The sequence below is a fragment of the Tamandua tetradactyla genome, chromosome 16, assembly GCF_023851605.1.
Source record: "Tamandua tetradactyla isolate mTamTet1 chromosome 16, mTamTet1.pri, whole genome shotgun sequence".
NCBI classification, from domain to species: domain Eukaryota; kingdom Metazoa; phylum Chordata; class Mammalia; order Pilosa; family Myrmecophagidae; genus Tamandua; species Tamandua tetradactyla.
The window spans coordinates 29,230,531-29,254,893 of record NC_135342.1 but is presented as its reverse complement, the minus strand read 5'-3'; the positions used below and the strand labels follow the sequence as shown (position 1 = coordinate 29,254,893).

Here is a 24,363-nt window from a genome sequence, read left to right as displayed (position 1 = left end):
GGCCTAAGAGTACCCCCAAGAGAGCCTCTTTTGTTGCTCAGATGTGGCCTCTCTCTGCAGCCAACACAAAAAGCAATCTCACCCCCCCCCCCCCCCGTGTACGTAGGACATGACTTCTAGGGGTGTGGACCTTCCTGGCAATGTGGGACAGAGATCCTAGAATGAGCTGAGACTCAGCATCAAGGGATTGAGAAAAACCCTAGAATGAGCTGAAACTCAGCATCAAGGGATTGAGAAAACCTTCTGGACCAAAAGGGGGAAGAGTCAAATGAGACAAAGTATCAATGGCTGAGAGATTCCAAACAGAGTCAAAAAGTTATCCTGGAGGTTATTCTTAGTATTGAGTAGATATCACCTTGTTAATTCAAGATGTAATGGAGAGGCTGGAGGGAACTGCCTGAAAAGGTAGAGCTGTGTTCCAGTAGCCATGTTTCTTGAGGATGATTGAATAATGATATAGCTTTCACAATGTGACTGTGTGATTGTGAAAACCTTGTCTGATGCTCCTTTTATCTACCTTTTCAACAAACGAGTAGAACATATGGTATAAAAATGAATAATAGGGGGAACAAATGTTAAAATAGATTTAGGTTGAAATGCTAGTGATCAGTGAAAGCGAGGGGTAAGGGGTATGGTAGGTATAATCTTTTTTTTTTTCTGTTTTCATTTAATTTCTTTTTCTATGGTGTTTTATTTCTTTTTTGAATGGATACAAATGTTCTAAGAAATGAATATGCAATAAGTGATAATATTGTGAATTACTGATTATCTATGTTAATGTTTTATTTTGTTTGTTAAATTTTTTTAATTAATAAATTAAAAATTTTTTTCAACTAATTTAAATGGGAATCATTACTTAGTTTCTTAATTTCTAGATATCTGGTTAGCAGATATTTCCCCCTCCATGTAAAAGGATATCTCTGGAGTAATCAAATTGTTTAAGAACAAGTAGGCCCTCTGCCTCAGTCACACTAAATTCCTTTTGACGTATGTCACCGGCTTCCAGCCTTAGCCTTTTCACTTAATATACCTGCAGTGCCTTCTTTTAGTACCTTTCCCTCCTTTTTTTTTTTTTTTTTTTAACATGGGCAGGCATCAGGAAATGAACCAGGTCTCTGGCATGGCAAGCGAGAATTCTGCCACTGAGGCACCATTGCACTGCCCTACCTCTCCCTCCTTTAAAAAAATGTTTCTTATAATTTAAAAAATAGTGCTGTGCAGGTCTGTGGGCCGCCACTGGCCCAGGTGAGCGGGAGGAGGATGCACGGACATGGAGCATGTAACTGCCTCCTAGCCCTGGGCTTGCCATGCTGCCTAATGCGCCACCCCCAAATCCCCACCCCCATCCCTAGGGTTCCTGGGCGAGGCCAAATGCTGCACGGATGGCTGTAGTTCCACAGCTGGCTCTTGATCACTCTCTTGCTCCTCTTCCTGGCAACTGCTCCTAGGTTCCCCGAGGAGGCCCAGACCACCGACTGGAGGACCACCCTTAAGACCATCTGGAACAGCACAAGATAGACACATACCTAACACATGCCTTTCACCTCTTTAAAAGGGAGGGCTGGCTTTGCCAGTACAAGCACAGTTGGATCTAAGCCTTTCCCACCTATGGTTATAAACCTTCTCCACTGAATGGATGAGACTCTCTGCTGTTTAGTATTTACCTTAACATTGGCACCCCCACGCTGACAAAGTGCTGCAACCAACATGATAGGTGCTATGAGACCTGTGGCAAAGGCAAGAATGACTGTGATGAGGAGTTCCACTATTGCCTCTTCAAGATCTGCCAAAATGTGCAGAAAACACTAGGACTAGCTCAGCATGTTGAGGTATGTGAAACAACAGTGGAGCTCTTGTTTGACAGTGTTGTACATTTAGGCTGTAAAACATACCTGGACAGCCAAAGAGCCTCATGCAGGTGTCGTTATGAAGTAAACGATTTATAAAGAAGATGCTGACAGCTGGTAATAAATCAGAACAGCAAAGCATAACCTCGGACACAGTACTAACGTTTTTACAGCATACAGTTGCCTTATTTTATGAAAGGATTGTTTTAAGAGCTTAACAAGTTTTATATTTTGAAGTTAAAACCTCACGCCAAAATTGCAGGCAAAGACGGCAGCTTAGCAAGGTGTGGGATTTAGTTTGTCCCCCAGAACAGCTGCTAAATAACCAGGAACAGTACAGAACAACTGCTGGGGCCATGTTAGTGACCGGACACACGGCGTACCCCAGTGTGGACCAGCTGGACCAGATGCGAGGCCCCCCAGAACCATGAGTACCCCAAGCTGCAGCGGCTGGCTCCCCTACCCCACAGGCTGCTTCCCAGAGGGGAAAGGAAAGAGAATTTACCAGCAGCAGGGGATGAGGGCAACTAAGCTTCAAGTGTGGAATTAATTAAATTAACAAATTCGGACTACTAAAAATAGGCCCCCAGCTCAGGTAAACTTGGTCAAAGCAGAGGTCACTCATTTTTGCCCTGGCGCCCAGGGGGCAGGGCTGATGGAAAAAGAAAAAAAAAGAAACAGAGGTTTTTGTGGCTGTGTTTCTACAAAGGCTTGACTGCCTTTGGATACAGTGGCAGGGCTTCTCAGGCTGCAACTGCCCCAGCCATAGGCAGAAACAAGCTTGTTTGAGAACTTTTCTGGAGCCTGTGCCTTCCCCAAGGGAGGTGTGAGGCCCAACTCAGGTGGAATCCCTCCCTTAAGGAATTCAGACCCCAGGGCTTGGAAATTGGAAGCCATTTAAGCCAGCCTACAACCTTTCTTCTGTCTCCACCATGCCCTCAGCAGGGAGAGTCTGCCAAAGTTAAAGTACCACATTATCTTATGCTGGTGGGACCTGCAGGCAGACCAGTGCCACATACTTGGCAGGATAAGAAAAACAGAGTCCAGAGACTTCACAGGAAAGTCTTTGAACCCGCTGGGTCTACCCTCAGGGAAAACTGATGCAGGTGACTCTTTCCTTCTGACAGTAGGCCACTTTGGTCTGGGAAAATCTGGCTGAGAACTATAATACCTAAGTAGACCCTCCTAAGGGTGAGGGGGGAAAGGCACCATACAGGCAGGGCAAGAAACAAGAAATGAAAAATTCTGCTCTGTTAGGCAAAACCTAAGCTAGTGGTCTAGAATAAGCTGAACTGAATGTCAAAGAACAGACAGACAACAAATTCATCCAGCAAGAAAATCCTAGGTAAAAGAAGTGAAAGTAATCTCCAGAATAAACTAATTCAGGTAATTAAATGCCTAGACACCAGCAAAAAATAACAAATCACACTAGGAAAATTGAAGATATGGCCCAGTCAAAGGAACAAAACAACAACTCAAATGAGATACAGGAGTTGAGACAATTAATTCAGAATATTCGAACAGACATGGAAACCCTCATAAAAAATCAAATCAATGAATTGAGGGAGGATATAGAGAAGGCAAGGAATGAACAAAAAGAAGAAATCGAAAGTCTGAAAAATCAAATAACAGAAGTTGTGGGAATGAAGGGCACAGTAGAAGGGTCGAACAAAACAGTGGAAACCTATAATGTTAGATTTCAAGAGGCAGAAGATAGGATTAGTGAACTGGAGGATGGAACATCTGAAATCCGACAAGCAAAAGAAAATATAGAGAAAAGAATGGAAAAATATGAGCAGGGACTCAGGGAATTAAATGACAATATGAAGCACATGAATATACGTGTTCTGGGTGTCCCAGAAGGAGAAGAGAAGGGAAAAGGAGGAGAGAAACTAATGGAGGAAATTATCACTGAAAATTTCCCAACTCTTATGAAAGATTTAAAATTACAGATCCAAGAAGTGCAGCGCCCCAAAGAGAATAGATCCAAACAGACGTACTCCAAAACGCTTACTAATCAGAATGACACAGATCAAAGAGAAAGAATCTTGAAAGCAGGAAGAGAAAAGCAATCCATCACATACAAGGGAAAACCAATAAGACTGCATAGATTTCTCATCAGAAATCATGGAGGCAAGAAGACAGTGGGATGATATATTTAAATTACTAAAAGAGAAAAACTGCCAACCAAGAATACTATATCCAGCAAAATTGTCCTTCAAAAATGAAGGGGAAATTAAAATATTTTCAGACAAAAAATCACTGACAGAATTTGTAACCAAGAGACCAGCTCTGCAAGAAATACTAAAGAGAGCACTAGAGGCAGATACAAAAAAAAAACAGAGAGAGAAGTTTGGAGAACAGTGTAGAAATGAAGACTATCAGTAAAGGTAAAAAGAAAAAAAATTAGATATAAAATCCAAAAGGCAAAATGGTAGAAGAAAGTACTACCCGTACATTAATAGCATTAAATGTTAATGGATTAAACTCCCCAATCAAAAGATATAGACTGGCAGATGTATTAAAAAACAGGACCCGTCTGTATGCTGTCTACAGGAAACACATCCTAGACCCAAGGATAAACATAGGTTGAAAGTGAAAGGTTGGGAAAAGATATTTCATGCAAATAACAATGAGGAAAGAGCAGGAGTAGCTATACTAATAGCCAGCAATTAAACTTCAAATGTAAAACAGTTAAATGAGACAAAGAAGCACACTGTATTAATAAAAGGAACAATTCAACAAGAAGGCATAACAATCATAAATATTTATGCACCAAGCCAGAATGCTCCAAAACACTGAATAGAGAAATAGACACATCTACCATAACAGTTGGAGACTTCAATTCACCACTCTCATCAATGGACAGAACATCTAGACAGAGGATCAATAAAGAAACAGAGTATTTGAATAATTCAATAAATGAGCTAGACTTAACAGACATTTATAGAACATTACATACCACAACAGCAGGATACAGCTTTTTCTCAAGTGCTCATGGATCGTTCTCAAGGATGGGCCATATGTTGGGTAACAAAGCAAGTCTCAATAAATTTAAAAAGATTGAAATAATACAAAACACTTTCTCAGCGCATAAAGGAATGAAGTTGGAAATCAATAATAGGCAGAGTGTTAGAAAATTCACAAATATGTGGAGAGTCAACAACACATTCTTAAACAACCAGTGGCTCAAGGAAGAAATTACAAGAGAAATCAGTAAATATCTTGAAGCAAATGAAAATGAAGACACAACATATCAAAACTTATGGGACATAGCAAAGTTAGTGCTAAGAGGGAAATTTGTTGCCCTAAATGCCTATATCAAAAAAGAAGAAAGGGCAAAAATCAAGGAATTAACTGTCCACTTGGAAGAACTAGAGAAAAAACAGCAAACTAACCCCAAAACAAGCAAAAGAAAAGAAATAATGAAGATTAGAGCAGAAATAAATGAAACTGGGAACATGAAAACAATCGAGAAAATCAACAAAACCAGAAGCTGGTTCTATGAGAAGATCAATGAGATTGATGGACCCTTAAGAAGATTGACAAAAAGAAGGAGAGAGGATGCAAATAAATAAGATCAGAAATGGAAGAGGATACACAACCACTGACTCCACAGAAATAAAGGAAGTAATGACAGGATACTATGAACAACGTTATGCTAATAAATACGAAAATGTAGATGAAATGGACAACTTTCTAGGAAGGCATGGACAACCAACATTGACTCGAGAAGAAATAGACGACCTCAACAAACCAATCACAATTAAATAAATTGAATGAGTCGTCGAGAAGTTCCCCAAGGTCAAACCTTAGGGATACCCAAATCAATAGGCCATGCCCTTGATCATGAGGCTTACTCTTGTGAAGCTTGTGTAAATAGCGGAGAAGCTTAGACTACCTATAGGCATGCTTAAGAGTTACTTCTAGGACTTCTGGGCCAAGATGGCGGCTTAACAATGTGCGTGTTTTAGTTTGTCCTCCAGAACAGCTACTAAATAACCAGACACAGTACAGAACAGCTCCTGGGGCCACATCAGTGGCTGACACAGCGTACCCCAATCTGGACCAGCTGGACTGCCTGCTAGCCCCTCCAGAACCATGATTTCACCAAGCCGTGGTGGCTGGCGCCCCTCCCCCACAGGCACCTTCTGAGAGGGGAAAGGAAAGGGACTTTATTAGCAGCAGGGGCTGAGCCCAACCAACCACCAATTGTGGAACTAATTAACAAATTCTGAGTACTAAAAATAGGCCCCCAGCTAAGGTGAACCTTGTCAAAGCAGAGGTGGCTCATTTTGCCCCGGCACCAAGGGGGCAGGGCTGACAGAAAAAGGGAAAAAAAGAAGAAACAGAGGTTTTTGTGGCTGTGTTTCTACAAAAGCTTGACTGCCTTTGGATTCAGCGGCAGGGCTCCTCAGGCTGCAACTGCCCTAGACATAGGCAGAAACAAACTCGTTTGAGGGCTTGTCTGAAGTCTGTGCCTTCCCCAGGGGAGGGTTGAAGCCCAGCTCAGGTGGAATCCCTCTCTCAAGGAATTCAGACACCAGGGCTTGGTAATTTGAAGCCATTAAAACCAGCCTACAACCTCTCCTCTGTCTCCACCACACCCTCAGCCAACGTTAAAGGTACCACATCATCTTATGCTGGTGGGACCTGCAGGCAGACAAGCACCGCATACTGGGCAGGATAAGAAAAACAAAGTCCAGAAACTTCACAGGAAAGTCTTTCAACCTGCTGCGTCTCACCCTCAGAGAAAACTGACACAGGAGACTCTTTCCTCCTGATAGGAGGCCAGTTTGGTCTGGGAAAATCCGGCTGCAGTCTATAATACCTAATTAGACCCTCCTAACTGTGGGGTGGGAAAGGCACCATACAGGCAGGGCAAGAAACAAGAACTGAAAAATTCTTGTCTGTTAAACAAAACTTAAGCTAAGGTCCAGATAAAGCTGACTTGAATGTCAAAGAACAGATAGACAACAAATTCATCCAGCAAGAAAACCCTAGGTAAAAGAAGTGCAAGCAATCTCCAGAATAAACTAATTAAGGTAATTAAATGCCTAGACGCCAACAAAAAATAATAAATCACACTAGGAAAATTGAAGATATGGCCCAGTCAAAGGAACAAAACAACAATTCAAATGAGATACAGGAGCTGAAAAATTTAATTCAGAGTATACAAACAGACATGGAAAAGCTCAACACAAACCAAATCAATGAATTGAGGGAGGATATAAAGAAGGCAAGGAATGAACAAAAACAAGAAATTGAAAGTCTGAAAAAACAAATCACAGAACTTATGGGAATGAAAGGCATGGTAGAAGAGATGAAAAAAACAATGGAAACCTACTATGGTAGATTTCAAGAGACAGAGCATAGGATTTTTGAACTGGAGGATGGAACATCTGAAATCCGGCAAGAAAAAGAAAATATAGGGAAAGAATGGAAAAATATTAGCAGGGACTCAGGGAACTGAAAGACAATGTGAAGCGCATGAATATACATGTTGTGGGTGTCCCAGAAGGAGAACAAAAGGGAAAAGGAGGAGAAACACTAATAGAGGAAATTATCACTGAAAATTTCCCAACTCTTATGAAAGACTTAAAATTTCAGATCCAAGAAGTGCAGCATACCCCAAAGAGAATAGATCCAAATAGACTTACTCCAAGACATTTAGTAATCAGAATGGCACAAGTCAAAGAGAAAGGGAGTATCTTGAAAGCAGCAAGAGAAAAGCAAACCGTCACGTACAAGGCAAGCCCAGTAAGACTATGTGTAGATCTCTCAGCAGAAACCATGGAGGCGAGAAGACAGTGGGGTGATATATTTAAATTATTAAAAGAGAAAAACTGCCAACCAAGAATTCTATATCCAGCAAAATTGTCCTTCAGAAATGAGGGAGAGATTAAAGCATTTTCAGACAAAAAATCACTGACAGAATTTGTGACCAAGAGACCAGTTCTGCAAGAAATACTAAAGGGAGCACTAGAGACAGATACAAAAAGACAGAAGAGAGAGGAGTGGAGGAGAGTGTAGAAAGGAAGACTATGATTAAAGGAAAAAGAAGGAAAATGAGATATGACTTATAAAATCCAGAAGGCAAAATAGTAGAAGAAAGTACTACCTGTGCAGTAATAACACTAATTGTTAATGGATTAAACTCCCCAATCAAAAGATATAGACTGGCAGAATGGATTAAAAAACAAGACCCATATATATGCTGTCTCTACTCAAAGGACATGGAGCAAGGACACAAATGGACATTTGCACACCAATGTTTATAGCAGCATTATTTACGATTACCAAGAGATGGAAACAGCCAAAATGTCCTTCAGCGGTCGGGTGGCTAAACAAACTGTGGCATATACATACGATGGGATATTATGTAGCTGTAAGACAATAAAGTTATGAAGTATGTAACAAAATGGATGAACCTTAAGGACATTATGCTGAATGTGATTAGCCAAAAACAAAAGGACAAATACTGTATGGTCTCACTGATATGAACTGACATTAGTGAATAAACTTGGAATATTTCGTTGGTAACAGAGACCATCAGGACATAGAAATAGGGTAAGATATTGGGTAATTGGAGCTGAAGGGATACAGATTGTGCAACAGGACTGAATATAAAAATTCAGAAATGGGCAACACAGCACTACCTAACTGTAATACAATTATGTTAAAACACTGAATGAAGCTGAATATGAGAATGATAGAGGGAGGAGGGCTGGGGACATAAATAAAATCACAAAGAAAGATAGATGATAAAGATTGAGATGGTATGATCTAGGAATGCCTAGAGGGTATAATGATAGTGACTAAATGTAAAAAATTTAAAAATGTTTTTGCATGAGGAAGAACAAAGGAATGTCAGTACTGCAGTGTGCTGAAAATAGATGGTAATTAGTATTTTAAAATGTCACCTTATGTGTGAGATTAAAGCAAAAAAATGTTTATTTGGTACAAAATTTATATTTTGACTAGTGCATCTCTTAATATAACTTATGTAGATAGTTGGTTTTACAACATAAGTACATGGAACCTTGGGTAGGACATTAGATTTTATTGGTTTGTCCAGAGTGATTCCCCAATGAATCCCAGAGTGATTCGATCAGTGAATGGAAAAGTATTTGCAAAGTCCCCTTCAGGGAATGGTGAGAACAGGGGAAAATTCAACCTCCCCAAATTGAATTATTGATACTCTCACAAGCAGTTCAGACAATCAAAGCTATAGGCTGAGCCCCCAGTCTTGGGGTTTGTTCATATGAAACTTAACCCCACAAAGGATAAGTCAAGCCTGCTTAAAATTAGGCCTAAGAGTCACCCCCAAGAGAGCCTCTTTTGTTGCTCAGATGTGGCCTCTGTCTCCAGCCAATACAACAAGCAAACTCACCACTCTCGCCCTGTCTATGTGGGGTGTGGCTCCGAGGGGTGTGGACCTTCCTGGCAATGTGGGACAGAGATCCTGGAATGAGCTGAGACTCAGCATCGAGGGATTGAGAAAAACTCTAGAATGAGCTGAAACTCAGCATCAAGGGATTGAGAACACCTTATCGACCAAAAAGGGGAATAGTGAAATGAGACAAAGTGTCAATGGCTGTGAGATTCCAAACAGAGTCGAGAGGTTATCCTGGAGGTTATTCTTACACATTAAGTAGATATCACCTTGTTATCCACGAAGTAATGGAGACGCTGGAGGGAACTGCCTGAAAATGTAGAGCTGTGTTCCAGTAGCCATGTTTCTTGATGATGATTGTATAATGATATAGCTTCCACTATGTGACTGTGTGATTGTGAAAACCTTGTGTCTGATGCTCCTTTTATCTACCTTGTCAACAAACGAGTAGAATATATAGAATAAAAATAAATAATAGGGGGAACAAATGTTAAAATAAATTCAGTTTGAAATGCTAGTGATCAGTGAAAGCGAGGGGTAAAGGGTATGGTATGTAAATTTTTTTTCTTTTTCTGTTTTTGTTTTATTTTTCTGTTGTCTTTTTATTTCTTTTTCTGAATTGATGCAAATGTTCTAAGAAATGATCATGATGATGAATATGCAATTATGTGATGATATTGTGAATTACTGATTATGTAGAACGGAATGAGTATGTATTAAGGATGTTTGCGTTTCTTTCTTGTAATTTCTTTTTAATTAATAAAAAATTATAAAAAAAAGAAGCTCCCCAAAAGGAAAAGTCCAGGACCAGATAGCTTCACATGTGAATTCTACCAAACATTCCAGAAAGAATTTGTACCAGTCCTACTCAAACTCTTCAAAAAATTTGAAGAGTAGGGAAAGCTATCTAACTCATTCCATGAAGCCAACATCACCCTCATACCAAAGCCAGGCAAAGATATTTCAAAAAAAGGAAACTACAGACTAATCTCTCTAATGAATATAGATGCAAAAATCCTTAACAAAATTCTAGCAAATCAAATGCAGCAACACATTAAAAGAATTATACACCATGACAAGTAGGTTTCATCCCAGGTATTCAAGGATGGTTCAACGTCAGAAAATCAATTAATATAATACACCATATCAACAAATCAAGGCAGAAAAACCACACGATCATCTCGATTGATGCAGAAAAGGCATTTGACAAAATTTAACACCCTTTCCTGTTGAAAACACTTCAAAGGATAGGAATAGAAGGGAACTTCCTCAAAATGATAAAGGGAATATATGAAAAACCCACAGCTAACATCATCCTCAATGGGGAAAAACTGAAAACTTTCCCCCTAAGATCAGGAACAAGATAAGGATGTCAATTATCACCACTTTTATTCAACATTGTGTTGAAAGTTCTAGCCAGAGCAATTAGACAAGAAAAAGAAATACAAGTCATCAGAATTGGAAAGGAAGAAGTAAAATTCTCACTGTTTGCAGATGATATGATACTATATGTCAAAAACCCTGAAAAATCCACAGCAAAACTACTAGAGGTAATAAATGAGTACAGCAAAGTGACAGGTTACAAGATCAACACTCAAAAATCTGTAGTGTTTCTTTACACTACTAATGAACAATCTGAGGGGGAAATCAAGAAAAAAATACCATTTACAATTGCAACCAAAAGAATAAAATATTTAGGAATAAATTTAACTAAAGATACAAAAGACCTATGCAAACAAAACTACAAGAAATTGTTAAAAGAAATCATAGAAGACCTAAATGGATCGAAGGGAGTACTGTGTCATGGATTGGAAGACTAAATATTGTTAAGATATCAATTCTACCTAAATTGATTTACAGATTCAATGCAATACCAATTAAAATCCCCAAAACATACTTTTCAGAACTATAAAAAACCAATAATCGAATTCATCTGGAAGGGCAGGGTGCCCTGGAGGTCTCATGCTACCTGACTTTAAGGTGTATTATGAAGCTACAGTGATCAAAACAGCATGGTACTGGCATAAAGATAGATATACTGGCCAATCGAGTAGAATAGAGTGTTGAGATATAGACCGTCTTGTCTATGGACAATTGGTCTTTGATAAGGCAGTCAAGCCAACTCACCTGGGACAGGAACTGTCTCTTCAATAAATGGTGCCTAGAGAACTGGATATCCATATGCAAAAGAATGAAAGAGGATCCATATCTCACACCCTATGCAAAAATTAACTCAAAATGGATCAAAGACCTAAACATTAGATCTAATACCATAAAACTGTTAGAAGAAAATGTAGGGAAATATCTTATAAATCTTATACTAGGAGGCAGTTTCCTAGACCTTACACCCAAAGCCAGAGCATTGAAGAAATAAATAAATAAATGGGAACTCCTCAAAATTAAACACTTTTGCGCATCAAAGAACTTCGTCAAGAAAGTAAAAAGACAGCCTACACAATGGGATACAATATTTGGAAATGATATATCAGATAAAGTTCTAATATCCAAAATTTATAAAGAGATTGTTCAACTCAACAGCAAAAAGACAGACAACTCAATTCCAAAATGGGCAAAAGACTTGAACAGACACTTCTCAGAAGAGGAAATACAAATGGCCAAAAGGCACATGAAAAGATGCTCAACTTCCCTGGCTATTAAGGAAATGCAAGTCAGAACCACAGTGAGATATCATCTCACACCCACCAGAATGGCCATTATCAATAAAACAGAAAATGACAGTGCTGTAGAGGATGTGGAGAAAGAGGTGCACTTATCCACTGTTGGTGGGAATGTCAAATGGTACAACCACCGAGGAGGGCTGTTTGGCGGTTCCTCAAAAAGCTAAATATAGACTTGCCATATGACCCGGCAATACCATTGCCAGGTGTCTACTCAGAGGACATGAGGGCAAGGACACAAACGGCATTTGCACATCAGTGTTTATAACAGCTTTATTTACAATTGTGAAGAGATGGAAACAGCCAAATGTCCATCAACAGATGAGTGGCTAAACAAGCTGTGGTGTATACATATGATGGAATATTATGCAGCTGTAAAACAGAATAAAGTTATGAAGTATGTAACAACATGAATGGACCTTAAGGACATTATACTGAGTGAGATTAGCCAGAAACAAAGGACATATACTGTATGGCCTCACTGATATGAACTGACATTAGTGATTAAACTTGGAGAATGTCATTGGTAACAGAGACCGTCAGGAGATAGAACTAGGGTAAGATATTGGGTAATTGGAGCTGCAGTGATACAGATTGTGCAATAGGACTGATTGTAAAAACTCAGAAATGGACAGCACAATACTACCTAATTGTAATACAATTATGTTAAAATGCTGAATGTGAAAATGATAGAGGCAGGACGGCTGGGGGCACAAATGAATCAGAAAGAAAGATAGACAGTAAAGACTGGGATGATATAATCTAGGAATGCCTAGAGTGTATAATGATAGTGACTAAATGTATGAATTTAAAAAATGTTTTTGCATGAGGCAGAACAAAGGAATGGCTTTACTGCAGGGTGTTGAAAATAGATGGTAATTAATATTTTAAAATTTTAACTGATGTGTGAAACTAAAGCAAAAAATGTTTGTTTTGTACAAAATTTATATTTTGACTAGTGCATTTCCTAATATAACGTGTAGACAGCTTAATTGAACACCATAAGTACATGGAACCTTGAGTAGGGCATGAGATTTTGTTGATTTGTCCAGACTGATGCCCCGATAAATCTCAGAGTGATTTGAACAGTGAATAAAACAGTACTTGCAAAGTCTGTTTGCAGATGGTGAGAAAGGGGGAAAGTTCAACTTCCCCAAGTTTAATTCTTGATATTCTCACAAGCAGTGCAGACAACCAAAGCTATAGGCTGAGCCCCCAATCTTGGGGTTTGTTCACATGAAACTTAACCCCACAAAGGATAGGTGAAGCCTACTTAAAATTAGGCCTAAGAGTCACCCCCAAGAGAACCTGTTTTGTTGCTCAGATGTGACCTTTCTCTCTCCACCCAACACAGCAAGCAAACTCACTGTCTTCCCCCTGTCTATGTGGGACGTGTCTCCCAGCGGTGTGAACCTTCCTGGCAACATGGGACAGAAATCCTAGAATGAGCTGAGACCCAGCATCAAGGGATTGAGAAAACCTCGACTAAAAGGGGGAAGAGTGAAATGAGACAAAATGAATTGTCAATGGCTGAGAGATTCCAGAGTCATGAGGTTATCCTGGAGGTTACTCTTACGCATTAAGTAGATATCACCTTGTTAGTCAAGATGTAATGGAGAGGCTGGAGGGAACTGCCTGAAAATGTAGAGCTGTGTTCCAGTAGCCATGTTTCTTGAAGATGACTGTATAATGATATAGCTTCCACAATGTGACTGTGTTATTGTTAAAACCTTGTGTCTGATGCTCCTTTCATCTACCTTATAAATCATATGGAATAAAAATAAATAATAAGGGGAACAAATGTTAAAATAAATTTAGATTGAAATGCTATTGATCAATGAAAGGGAGGGGTAAGGGGTATGGTATGTATGAATTTTTTCTGTTGTGTTTTTATTTCTTTTTTTGAATTGATGCAAATGTTCTAAGAAATGATCATGATGATGAATATGCAACTATGTGATGATATTGTGAATTACTGATTATATATGTAGAATGGAATGATCAAAAGTTAAGAATGTTTGCATTCATTATGTTTTTTTTAAAAATTTTAAAAATTAGTAAAAAAAAAACACCTTAAGCCAAAAAAAAGCAGGGGGCAATTGATGGAGGGATTGTCCTCGTCTCCGAGATATTTTCCTGGGTGATACTGAATTCGTATGCCAAATTGTGTGAACCCATCCCAGAAAGTATTAAGAGGGGAGTCTTTTTGAAGAGAGAGTGTCTATAACTCAGTTATTGCAACTATATTTACAAAAAAGGAGGTCAAATGTAAAAGTTCATTGTAAGATATGTTCAAAATTATCTTATTTACAAACACGGGAAAATCGTCTCTTAGATATTTGTTTACTGTGAAATTTAAAAATACTTGCACATTTATGCCTGGAAGGATCTGACTTACTTTTTCTTCTATTTTAATTGCACATAGTATGCTATTTATTTATAACCTGTTTAGCATATTAACATGTCATGTTTCTATTAATGATAGATGTAGTTACACAGATAAGGTTTCCATGTGTTTCTTTTGTAAACTTGGAACCATCAGCTGATAACTTCTCAGGGAGCAAAACTAGAGTATATCTGTATTATTAGGCTTGGAAGGTGATGTGAACAAGATTCAGAAGTACAACTACTCCCATTTTATAAACCCATGTGAATCGCAGATGTCATATTTTACTATAATCTTTGCCAAAACTGCATAAAAGATAGATTTAACGAGACAAATGAAAAGTTCTTTAACATACTACACTTCAGAACCCAGCATACTGTTATGTTTGTGGTTTATTCCCTAGCACTTTTTCCAGATTCTAGGATACTTTTAAAATATCCATTAGTGGTCTAAGCAAAAGTTGTTCTATATGATGTGGTTATTTTAATTTTTAACTGTGGAGTAAAAAGAGATAGATACAAAAGCGCAAGATGCCAAGAACTACTATGCAAAGTAAATCTCTTATTTACTTTAACAGCTAATAAATGAAAAGATTATTAAAATATTAAAAGACAATTATTTGTTTAAGGGCAAAAAAAATAGTGCTGTGATTTATCATTTCAGGGGTTGGTGATGTTCAGAGATGTGGCTATCGATGTCTCACAGGAGGAATGGGAATGCCTAAACCCTGCGCAGAGGAATCTGTTTAAAGATGTAATGTTGGAGAACTATAGCAACTTAATGTTGGAGAACTATAGCAACTTAATGTTGGAGAACTATAGCAACTTGTTTTCACTGGGTAAAGTTATCCGCCCCTAATAATCCACAGTCTGTTATCTTGGAATGTCTGATTTCTCCCCTTTGAATTTTAGGTTACCATCCAAATAACTAGAAGAATATTCTGTTTGTGTAGAAATGAGCACATTTAGATGGAAGTACACCTTCATTTTCCCCATCCTCACTCTTTCCTCTCATCTTTCCAATAATTAAGTCTTTTCTTAATGATTAAGGGGAGAAATTGGAATTTTGCAACACCAAAGCATCACACTGTCAAAGAAACCAGGCTTCGTTTTGTATTTCATTTCCAGTGAACAAAACCTTCAGTGTACTATCAAAGATTAAAATGAAACTTATGGGCCCAGATGTGAAAACTTTTAGCCTTCTGGATTAGTATAGTAAGGAGTTGGATCCAGCTCTTTAGCCTTCTGGACTAATGAGGTAGTGGGTTGAATCAAGAAAAGTAATTTACCATTTACAACAAGTGAATATAACAAGTGTAATATCTTAAACAGTTTGCATTTGGAAGTTACCGTCCTAGAACTTTGCATTTAATATTAAAAATTATCAGAATAAATGTCTAAGGAAGCTCCTTTTTTTTCTAATAGCAGAATAAGGAGAAAATTTATATAAATTTAAATAGCAGATTCTCATTTATTTGCTTTGTTTCTTATGACCATGGTTTCACCTGAATATGAGTAAATCAACCCCTCTCCTTTCTTTCCTCTGTAGGCTTTATCAAGCATCCTTTGACCTAAAGTTTATTTTTATTTTAATCAATTCTGAATCATAGTATTTGGGTATTTTCATTTCCACCTCATCTTCACTTCTTTTCTTATAACTAGGACTTTGCATTTCTAAGCTGGCTCTGATCTCCTAATTGGAACAAGGGAAGGAGCCCTGGATGGTTGTGAGGGAAGTGACAGGAGAGCAGTGCCCAGGTGAGTAATCATTGATCAGGTAGCAGCAAGCTGTTGCAAGAAGGAGCTCAGCTGGTCATTGAGACAGCAGCAACTTTGAGAAGGTTGTGGGAATCTCTCATCCAAGACCCAAGGTCTATGGAGAAAAGATCTTTTCAGTATAATCTTCCAAAGAATTTCATTTTTACCCCAACTTTGTACTCCTATATTTCACTTCTCTGATTTTTTTTCCCCATCTCAAAGCAAGAGTTACTCTTCTTTCTCCTCAATGACAATCTTTTTACCAGTTCCTTGAATCAAGTTCCTCCTTTGCATTTAGACTCATATATACGAGTCTCTGTTTCTTAAAAATCTAGTAAACAGTATTGAATGTATGAATAAATGGATTCATTTATTCAGTACTATTTACTAAGTGCCTGTTGTGTATCAGAAACTATGGTAGGGGCCAAGGATATACTACAATAATCTCAGTCTTCTGTGTAGTTCACAAACTAGTGGGGAATAAAGAAATATATACTCTAATGTCAGGCACTGGTAACACCATGAAGAAAGGCAGGGTAAGAGTATAGATAATTTGAAGGATATTGGGACAACAGGATTATTTTAGAATAATTAGGGAAAGCCTCTCTGGGAAGATATTTGAGGAAAGATCTGAAAAAGAGTAAGCGAGGTAAAAATCTGGGGGCTAAAAAGGGGAACACAACAATTCTAGGCAGAGAGAACAATAGCTGCAAAAATCCTGAGGTGGAAATACACTTTACTTTTTGAGAAATGGCAAGAAGGTCTACATGGCTAGAGCAGAATGAGTGAGGGGAGAGACAGGAAGAGATGAGGTCACAAAGATTATGTGGCCAGATCCTTTAGGGCCTTGTAAGCCAGTGGAAGGAATTGAATTTTTTAATATGTTTGATGGGGAAATTATTGGAGGATTTTGAGCAGGAAAATGAATATTGGATAAATTTTTTAAGAGGACTTATTGTTGTGTAGAGAATGAGTATCAGTAATAATAAAAGGAAGACAGGAGACTATTTTAGCATCCAGAGTAGAGCAATTGTTTGTATTGGGGTGGTAGCAATAGAAGATTTGGAATATAATTTGAAGGTAGTGCTAACAAAATGTGCTAATAGATTATAAGGGAGCCAAGAGAGAGGAAAAAAAAAGTAGGATCTCAAGGTTTTTATATTACCTGTAGGTGGTGTCTTTTATGATAATAGGTATAGAGTAGGTTTTAGGATGGAAATTTAAAATTCTGTTTTGGTCATGTTAAGTTTGAAATTCCAGTTAGTCATCAAATGAAGATATTTAGAAGTTCTAGAACAGTTTAGGGCTGTATATATAATTGTGGAAGTCTTCAGCATATGAAAGTATTTAAAGCTATGGCACTGGATCAGATCTCCTGTAGAATGAGTACAGAAATGGAGAAGATGGCTGAGAACTGAGCCCTGGGACTCTGACAATTAGAAGTGGTCTCACGGAGGAGGTGGTACAGTGAAAGAGACTGACTAAGAAAAGCAGCCAGAAAAGTTGATTCTGAGTCCCAGAAGTTGAGTGAAGAAAATGTTTCAAGAAAGTAGGACTAATAAGCGAATCACATGCTGCTAAGAATGAATATAAGATGAAGGTGAGCTTTAAAGATAGTGGTCCGGCCCAAGCCCAGGTGTAATGGCTTAAAGGAAGGGCGGGAGTGGTGGCGGTGGTGATAGTGAGTGTGGAAGACTATTTGGAGTTTTGTTTTTGAAGGGAACAGAGAAATAGGGTATTAACTTGATGGTGACACAGAAAATAAGGTTTGTTTTTATAATTATATGAGATAGTAGAGCATGTTTTATTTATTCAGAGGAATGACTCCATTGAGAGGGATAAATTAATACAAGAGAGAGGGTAATTGCAAGGTTTAAGTCCTTGGGGTATTGTGAACAAGAGGAAGGATGGCTTTAGAAATAAATGGGAATACTTAGAAAATGCATGAATTTGGTGGAATAGAGATTAAGTAGTAATTAATCGTTTCCTTTTCTTAATGATAGGTCCTCTTCCAGAAGAGGAGAAATGGTCTCTGATGAGAGGAAAGGCAGTCAAAGGAAGAGGAAAAGGTGTGAAATATTTTCTTCACATTGGTATTCAGTTTTACCTACTCCTCAATATTTTGACTTGCTTCTTTGATTAGTTGACTTGCTTTTTTGACTTGCTTCTTTGATTAGTTCATAAAAATACTGCTAATATTAAAATTTTAAATTTAAAATATTAATATTAAAACACTGAATATCAGATGTTCTAAGTTTTTTACATTTAATCTTTTTGACAACTCTATAAAGTAGCTTTTTTAAAAAAAAAAATAGATGTAGAAACAGAGACCCTGGGAGTTTAAGTAGATTTCCTGAAATTGTACAGCTAGCAAGAGTCAGCAGGCTGACTCCAAAAGCTCTTACTCTTAACTGCTATACCACATGCTTTTATTCTTTTACTCTTTTAACTAGTGCTTATTGATTTCTTTTTAAAAAAAATTCATACAAGTTGCTTTGCTAGGTGATGGGAATAAAAAAGTGTTATAAAGACATTTTCAATTTTAGTAGGGAATCAAGAACATAAGAATAGAAATTCTAATAGAATACTTAGGAAAAAGTTAGGATTGGTAGAGTTAAAGAAAATAATATAAGACCACATTGATGATGTTGAGACAGTAGAAGGGTGATGGGGACAGAAGGAGGCCAATCAGGGAAGCACAGTCCTGGCGTCAAGAGCAGGCTAACTTTTCTATTGATCAGAGGTCTTTGGTAATGTTGATGACCCATTACAGAGCTCTAGGCAGGAATTTGAACCTTAGGCAGGAATTTGAACCTAAGGAGCATAATTGTTTTTTTTATATGGGCAGGCACTGGGAATCGAACCTGGGTCTCTGGCATGGCAGGAGAGCATTCTGCCACTGAGCGACCATCACACTGCCCCCCTTTTTTTTTTTTGTATAAGTGAAATAGAAGAAAATTTCTTCCTTTGTAAAAAACAAATCAATTTCAAAACATCCCATTATTATGCTCACAAAATGTGAACAATTTGTTGGCATGGTGTTTTGAATACATTTTTAAATACAATTTACAAACAGTGTACTGTATGCATCTTAAGTGTACAGTTTAATGAAATATGACATATGTATACCCCCATGTAATCTACACAGCTATCAAGATATAGAACATTTTCATCACCCCAGAAAATTCCCTATACTGATTCTCAGTTTCTAACCATGCTGCCAACCCAGGAAACCACTATTCTTATTTTTATCACCAAAGATCATTTTGTTTATTGTAGAACTTCACGTGCATGCATTCATACAATTTGTACTTTCTTGTAAGGCCTTGTTCATTTAGCATAACGTTTTTGATATTCATCCATGTTGTTGAGAATTTCAGTAGTTCATCGATCCATTCTCCCCCTTTTATTGAAAGCCAGTCTGTCTCTGGTGTGTTGCATTCTGGCAGCTAGCAAACTAGGACACCTTCCAAATAAAATTTGGGTAGAATTGAGACCTTTAAAGCATTCAACTTTCCTATTCATGAGCATGGCATGTCTTTCTATCTATGTATGTCATTTTTATTTATTTTAGCAATGTCTTATAGTTTCTGTGTACAACTCCTTGATATCTCTGGTTAAGATTACTCTTAGATACATGATTCTTCTGGTTGCTATTTTGAATGGAATTTTTCCTTTAATTGTCTCCTCAGATAGGTCATTACTTATGTATAGAAACATTACCGATTTTTGTACATTAATATTGTATCCTGCCACTTTGCTGCATTTATTAGCTCAAGTAGCTTTGTCGTTGACTTCTCAGGGTTTTCCAAGAATAGGATCATGTCATCTGTGAATAATGAAAGTTTTACTTCTTCCTTTTCTATTTGGATGTCTTTTATTTTTTTCCTGTTGGACTTCTATTACAATGTTGAATAATAGTGAAGATAATGGTTATCTTTCTCTCTTTCCCAATCTTAAGGGGAATGCTTTTAATCTCTCACCATTAAATATGATTCTGGCTATGGGTTTTTCATATATGCTCTTTATGATGTTGAGGAAGTTTCATTCAGTTCCACCCTTTTGAAGTGTTTTTATCAGGAAAGCTTACTGAATTTTGACAAATGCTTTTTCAGAATCAATCAATATGATCATGTGATTTTTCCCTTTCAATTTGTTAATGCGCTGTATTACTTTGATTGTTTTTCTTGTGTTCAACATTTTTGCATTCCTTTAAACCCCACTTGGTAGTGATGTATAATGCTTTTAATGTGTCATTGGATTTTATTTGCTTAGTATTTTGTTGAGAATTTTTGCGTCTCTATTCATTAGGGAGATTGGTCTGTAGTTTTCCTTTCTTGTAGCATCTTTATCTTTATCTAATCTTTATCTAATACCAGTTTTGGTATTAGAGTGATGTTAGCTTCATAAAATGAGTTAGGTATCATTCCTTTTTCTTCAGTTTTTTGGAAGAGTTTGAGTAGGATTAATGTTAGTTCTTTTTGCAATGTTTTATAAAATTCCCCTGTGAAGCCTTCTGATCCTTGGCTTTTCTTTGGGGGAAGATTTTTGATGACTGATTGAATCTCTTTATTTGTAATTTGTTTGTTGAGATCTTCTATTTCTTCTTAAATCTGTGTAGGTAGTTCTTGTGTTTCTAGGAATTTGTCCATTTCATCTAAATTGTCTAGTTTGATCATGTATAGTTGTTCATAGTATTGTCTTATGATTTTTACAATTTCTTCAGGGTAACTGCCCTGAAGAGGCATGGTAACTGCCTCCTCTCTCATTTCTGATATTGTTTATTTGCATCCTCTGTCTTTTTTTCTTTGGGTCCATCAATTTCATTGATTTCCTCGAAGAACCAGCATTTAGTTTTGTTGATTCTTTCTTTTGTTTTTTTGTTCTCCAGTTCATTTATTTTTGCTTTAATCTTTTTTATTTCTCTTCTTTTATTTGCTTTGCACTTAATATGCTGTACTTTTTCTAATTTTCCCATGTGAGCAAGTAGTCCTTGATTTTTGCTCGTGTTTTGTTTCTTCGTATAGGCATTTAGAGCACTAAAGTTTCCTCTCAGCAAATTCTGGGATCTATCCTGTAACTACTTGTTGAAGAGTGCTTTGAAAAATATTGCTTTTTTTTCTTTGCTTTGTATATATGTTATACTGTATACAATAAAAAGTTTTTAAAAAAGGTCCGTTAAAAAGGAAAAAAAAGGGAACAGAAATACAGAGTGCAGTGAAGCTGTTGTTAGGGAGGCCACAGACATAGGGATTCAGGTCATATAGAATTTTGATCATATAGACCCAAATCCTACTACCTAACAGTTGTGTGACTTCATCTCTGAGTCTATTTTCCTTTCTGGGAGTAGCAATCCTAGACCTCTACTGGGTCAAAGCTAAATGATTTTGCTCCTTATAAGGCATGTGCCTGACACCTAGTTGGAGAAAATACCTAATAAATGGGCACTGGGCTTTATGATATGGCTGTACCCCAAGTACTGTGTGGGTGTAGAGTTCCAGTCTCTGTATTTCACTCCTCACTTCCTCTGTGTGTATCTCCTCCCCCTGACACCAGTCTTCTCTAGTGAGAAAATTTCTACTTCCTAAGGTGAAAACAGGACCACCAAGAGCCAGAGAATCAGGGAGCATCAAGAACTGATTCCTTGTGATATTGTAAGCCATTGATTATACAATGAATGGACTGTATATATATGAAGATTTCTCAATAAAAATATTTAAAAAGCAAAAAAAAAAAAACAGAATTTCCCTCTCAGCACTGCCTTTGCCTCATCCTTAAGTACTTATATTTCATATTCTCATTATCATTCAACTCCAGATATTTACCAACATCTTTAGCAATTTGTGTCCTAGGGAAAAACATGCATGTCTTATAAATAGTATATCGGTGAACTATATTTTTCAATCCATTCTGCAAATCTGTATCTAAATCTGTACCTTTAATTGGTGAGTTTACTCCATTAACATTCAAAGTAATTACTGTAAAAGCAGTTCTTGAATCCACTATCTTATCTTTTGGTTTTTATTTGTCAAATTGATATATTCCTTTCCATCTCTCTCTTTTTATCCTTTAAATTATCTATACTGGTATTGTTCAATTCTGTGCCCTCTTCCAGACCTTGTTCTCCTGTCTCTTTTATTTTTCAGCTGACAGGACTCCCTTTAGTATTTCTTAGAGGGCAGATCTCTTGTTGACTAGTTCTCTCAGTCTTTGTCTTTGAAGATTTTAATCTCTCCCTCAGTTTTGAAAGACTGCTTGGCTGGATTAAGAATTCTTGGCTGGAAGCCTTTCTGGTTCAGGATCTTAAATATATCATACCACTGCCTTCTTGCCTCCATGCTGCCTGTTGACTTGTCTGAACTCACTCTTATGTTTTTTCCTTTGTATGTAGTAGATCTCTTTTCTTATGCTGCTTTCAGAACTTTCTGCTTCTCTTCAAAATTGACAGTTTGATTAGTATGTTTCTTAGAGTAGGCCTATTTGGAGTTTTTCTATTTGGGGTTCGTCGGGCCTTTTGATTTGCATACTTATATCTTTTATAAGGGTTGCAAAGTTTTCCCCAATTACATCTTCAACCATATTCCTTTTCTCTTCTCATTCAGGTATATCAATGATTCTCATACTTGTGCAGCTTTTTGTCCATCATTTCCCAAAGGTCCAGTTCCTTTTTTTCCATTTCCTTGCCATTTGTTCTTTGTGCACTCTAGTTCAATTGTTCTGTCTTCTAGCCTACTTATTCTTACTTCTACTACTTCAAGTCTGTTATGATGTGTCTCTAGTATATTTTGAATGTGGTCTAGTGTATCTTTCATCTCTGTGAGATTTGCTATTTTTCTATTTAATCTTTCAAATTCTTCTTTATGCTCTTCTAATGTCTACCTGATATCCTTTATTTCTTTATAAAATATCCTCGAGTAGTTCTGTATTCTATGTCCCCACCAGTGGTGTAGGCCACCATTTGGTTAGGCCATTTCTGCATGTATCTTCATATGTGATTTTCTGTTGTATTTGGGGCATTTGATTATCTTAATAAGGTTATTTTGCAAGTTGGTTTCCTTCACTTGTCCAAAATTTTTTATGTACTTTGGTATTTACTTGGTTGTCTAAAGTTGTCTAAAGTTTTGCGTTTACTTGGTTTAGCAATGAAGGTTCTCTTTTCTTTTTTCACATGGACAGGCTCCGGGAATTGAACCCGGGTCTCCGGCATGGCAGGCAAGAATTTTGCCACTGAACCACCATTGCCCACCCTGAAGGTTTCCTTTTACACTTGGTTTATCAGTAGTTCCTCATCAAACCAAGGCCCAGATTTCACGTAGGAAGTACAGTGCTACTTAAGGGTCTATTAAAAGCTAAGCAGGTGTGCATGAATAGTTCAGTGCAGATCAGCTGCCCTCCACACAGGAGATGTGGGCTTGACTCCTGGCCCACGCACCCAAATAATAATAAAAATGAAAAAAATTTTAAAGCACACCTCAACAATAGTTGGCTCCAAAGTCAGAAAGAGACACCCCAAGATATTTGGGGAGTGAACTGAGACAGAAGGAAGAGAAAAAAATTTAAAAATCAATAAAATTATAAATATATAAAGAAATATATAAATAAAATGAAAAATTATTGATATTTCTAATGAATAGAGAAAAAATGTTTTTTAAAAACCTAGGCAGATAGGGAGTTTGCCAGATTGCACTTACTACTTCTTCTCAGCAGGTGGTACTCCTAAGGCCCTTCCTCCCCTCAGGCCTACCCCTCCCCAACTGCAGTGGCTAGCTGGGAAGATGACACATGCATACATTGTGAGATATTACTCCCGGTGCGTGGAATGGGGGAGCCAATCCTGGCTTCTGAGGGGGCAGCTGTTAGCCATGTCTGGTGGATCTTCCATTCACCATACCCAACAGGATGGCTGTTCTCTGTGCACTGCAGCGGCAACTGCTCCCAGAGCCCAGTGGTGCAGCTTTTCATAGTAGATGGCTAGGCATGCCTCTGGGCTGACTACAGGTGCTGCTAGCAGCACAGCCATGCAGGAAGGTTTCCCCACCCATCAGATGGGGCAGGCTGGAGCAGAGGGACTGTCTATTTCCTCAGATCTGCACTTCCCCATGTGCTACCACCTGCTCCAGTTGTGGGTCAAGGCCAGTCAGACCCACCCTACTCTCTCCATCCCAATCTCCCTGCCACTCTCCTCCCTATGAAATATGAAGACCCTCTTTGATCATTCAACCCCTGAGTCTGCAGTCCTGGTCATTTTTTCCCTATCCCCTATCTTGTTCTACAGAACAGGAGTGAATCCAGCCTGCCC

At 37.8% G+C, this 24,363-nt stretch overlaps 1 protein-coding gene and 1 pseudogene across 1 annotated transcript in view; both read left to right on the top strand.

Moving 5' to 3' along the window:
* The window catches only part of LOC143660061 (uncharacterized), a 57,876-nt gene that overhangs the window by 6,646 nt on the left and 26,867 nt on the right, over positions 1-24,363 (top strand). The window contains 1 exon segment of the mRNA XM_077133457.1: positions 14,971-15,145. Coding sequence (XP_076989572.1) covers positions 14,971-15,145 — 175 coding nt within the window.
* Positions 1,271-2,227, top strand: LOC143659965 (group XIIA secretory phospholipase A2 pseudogene; annotated as a pseudogene).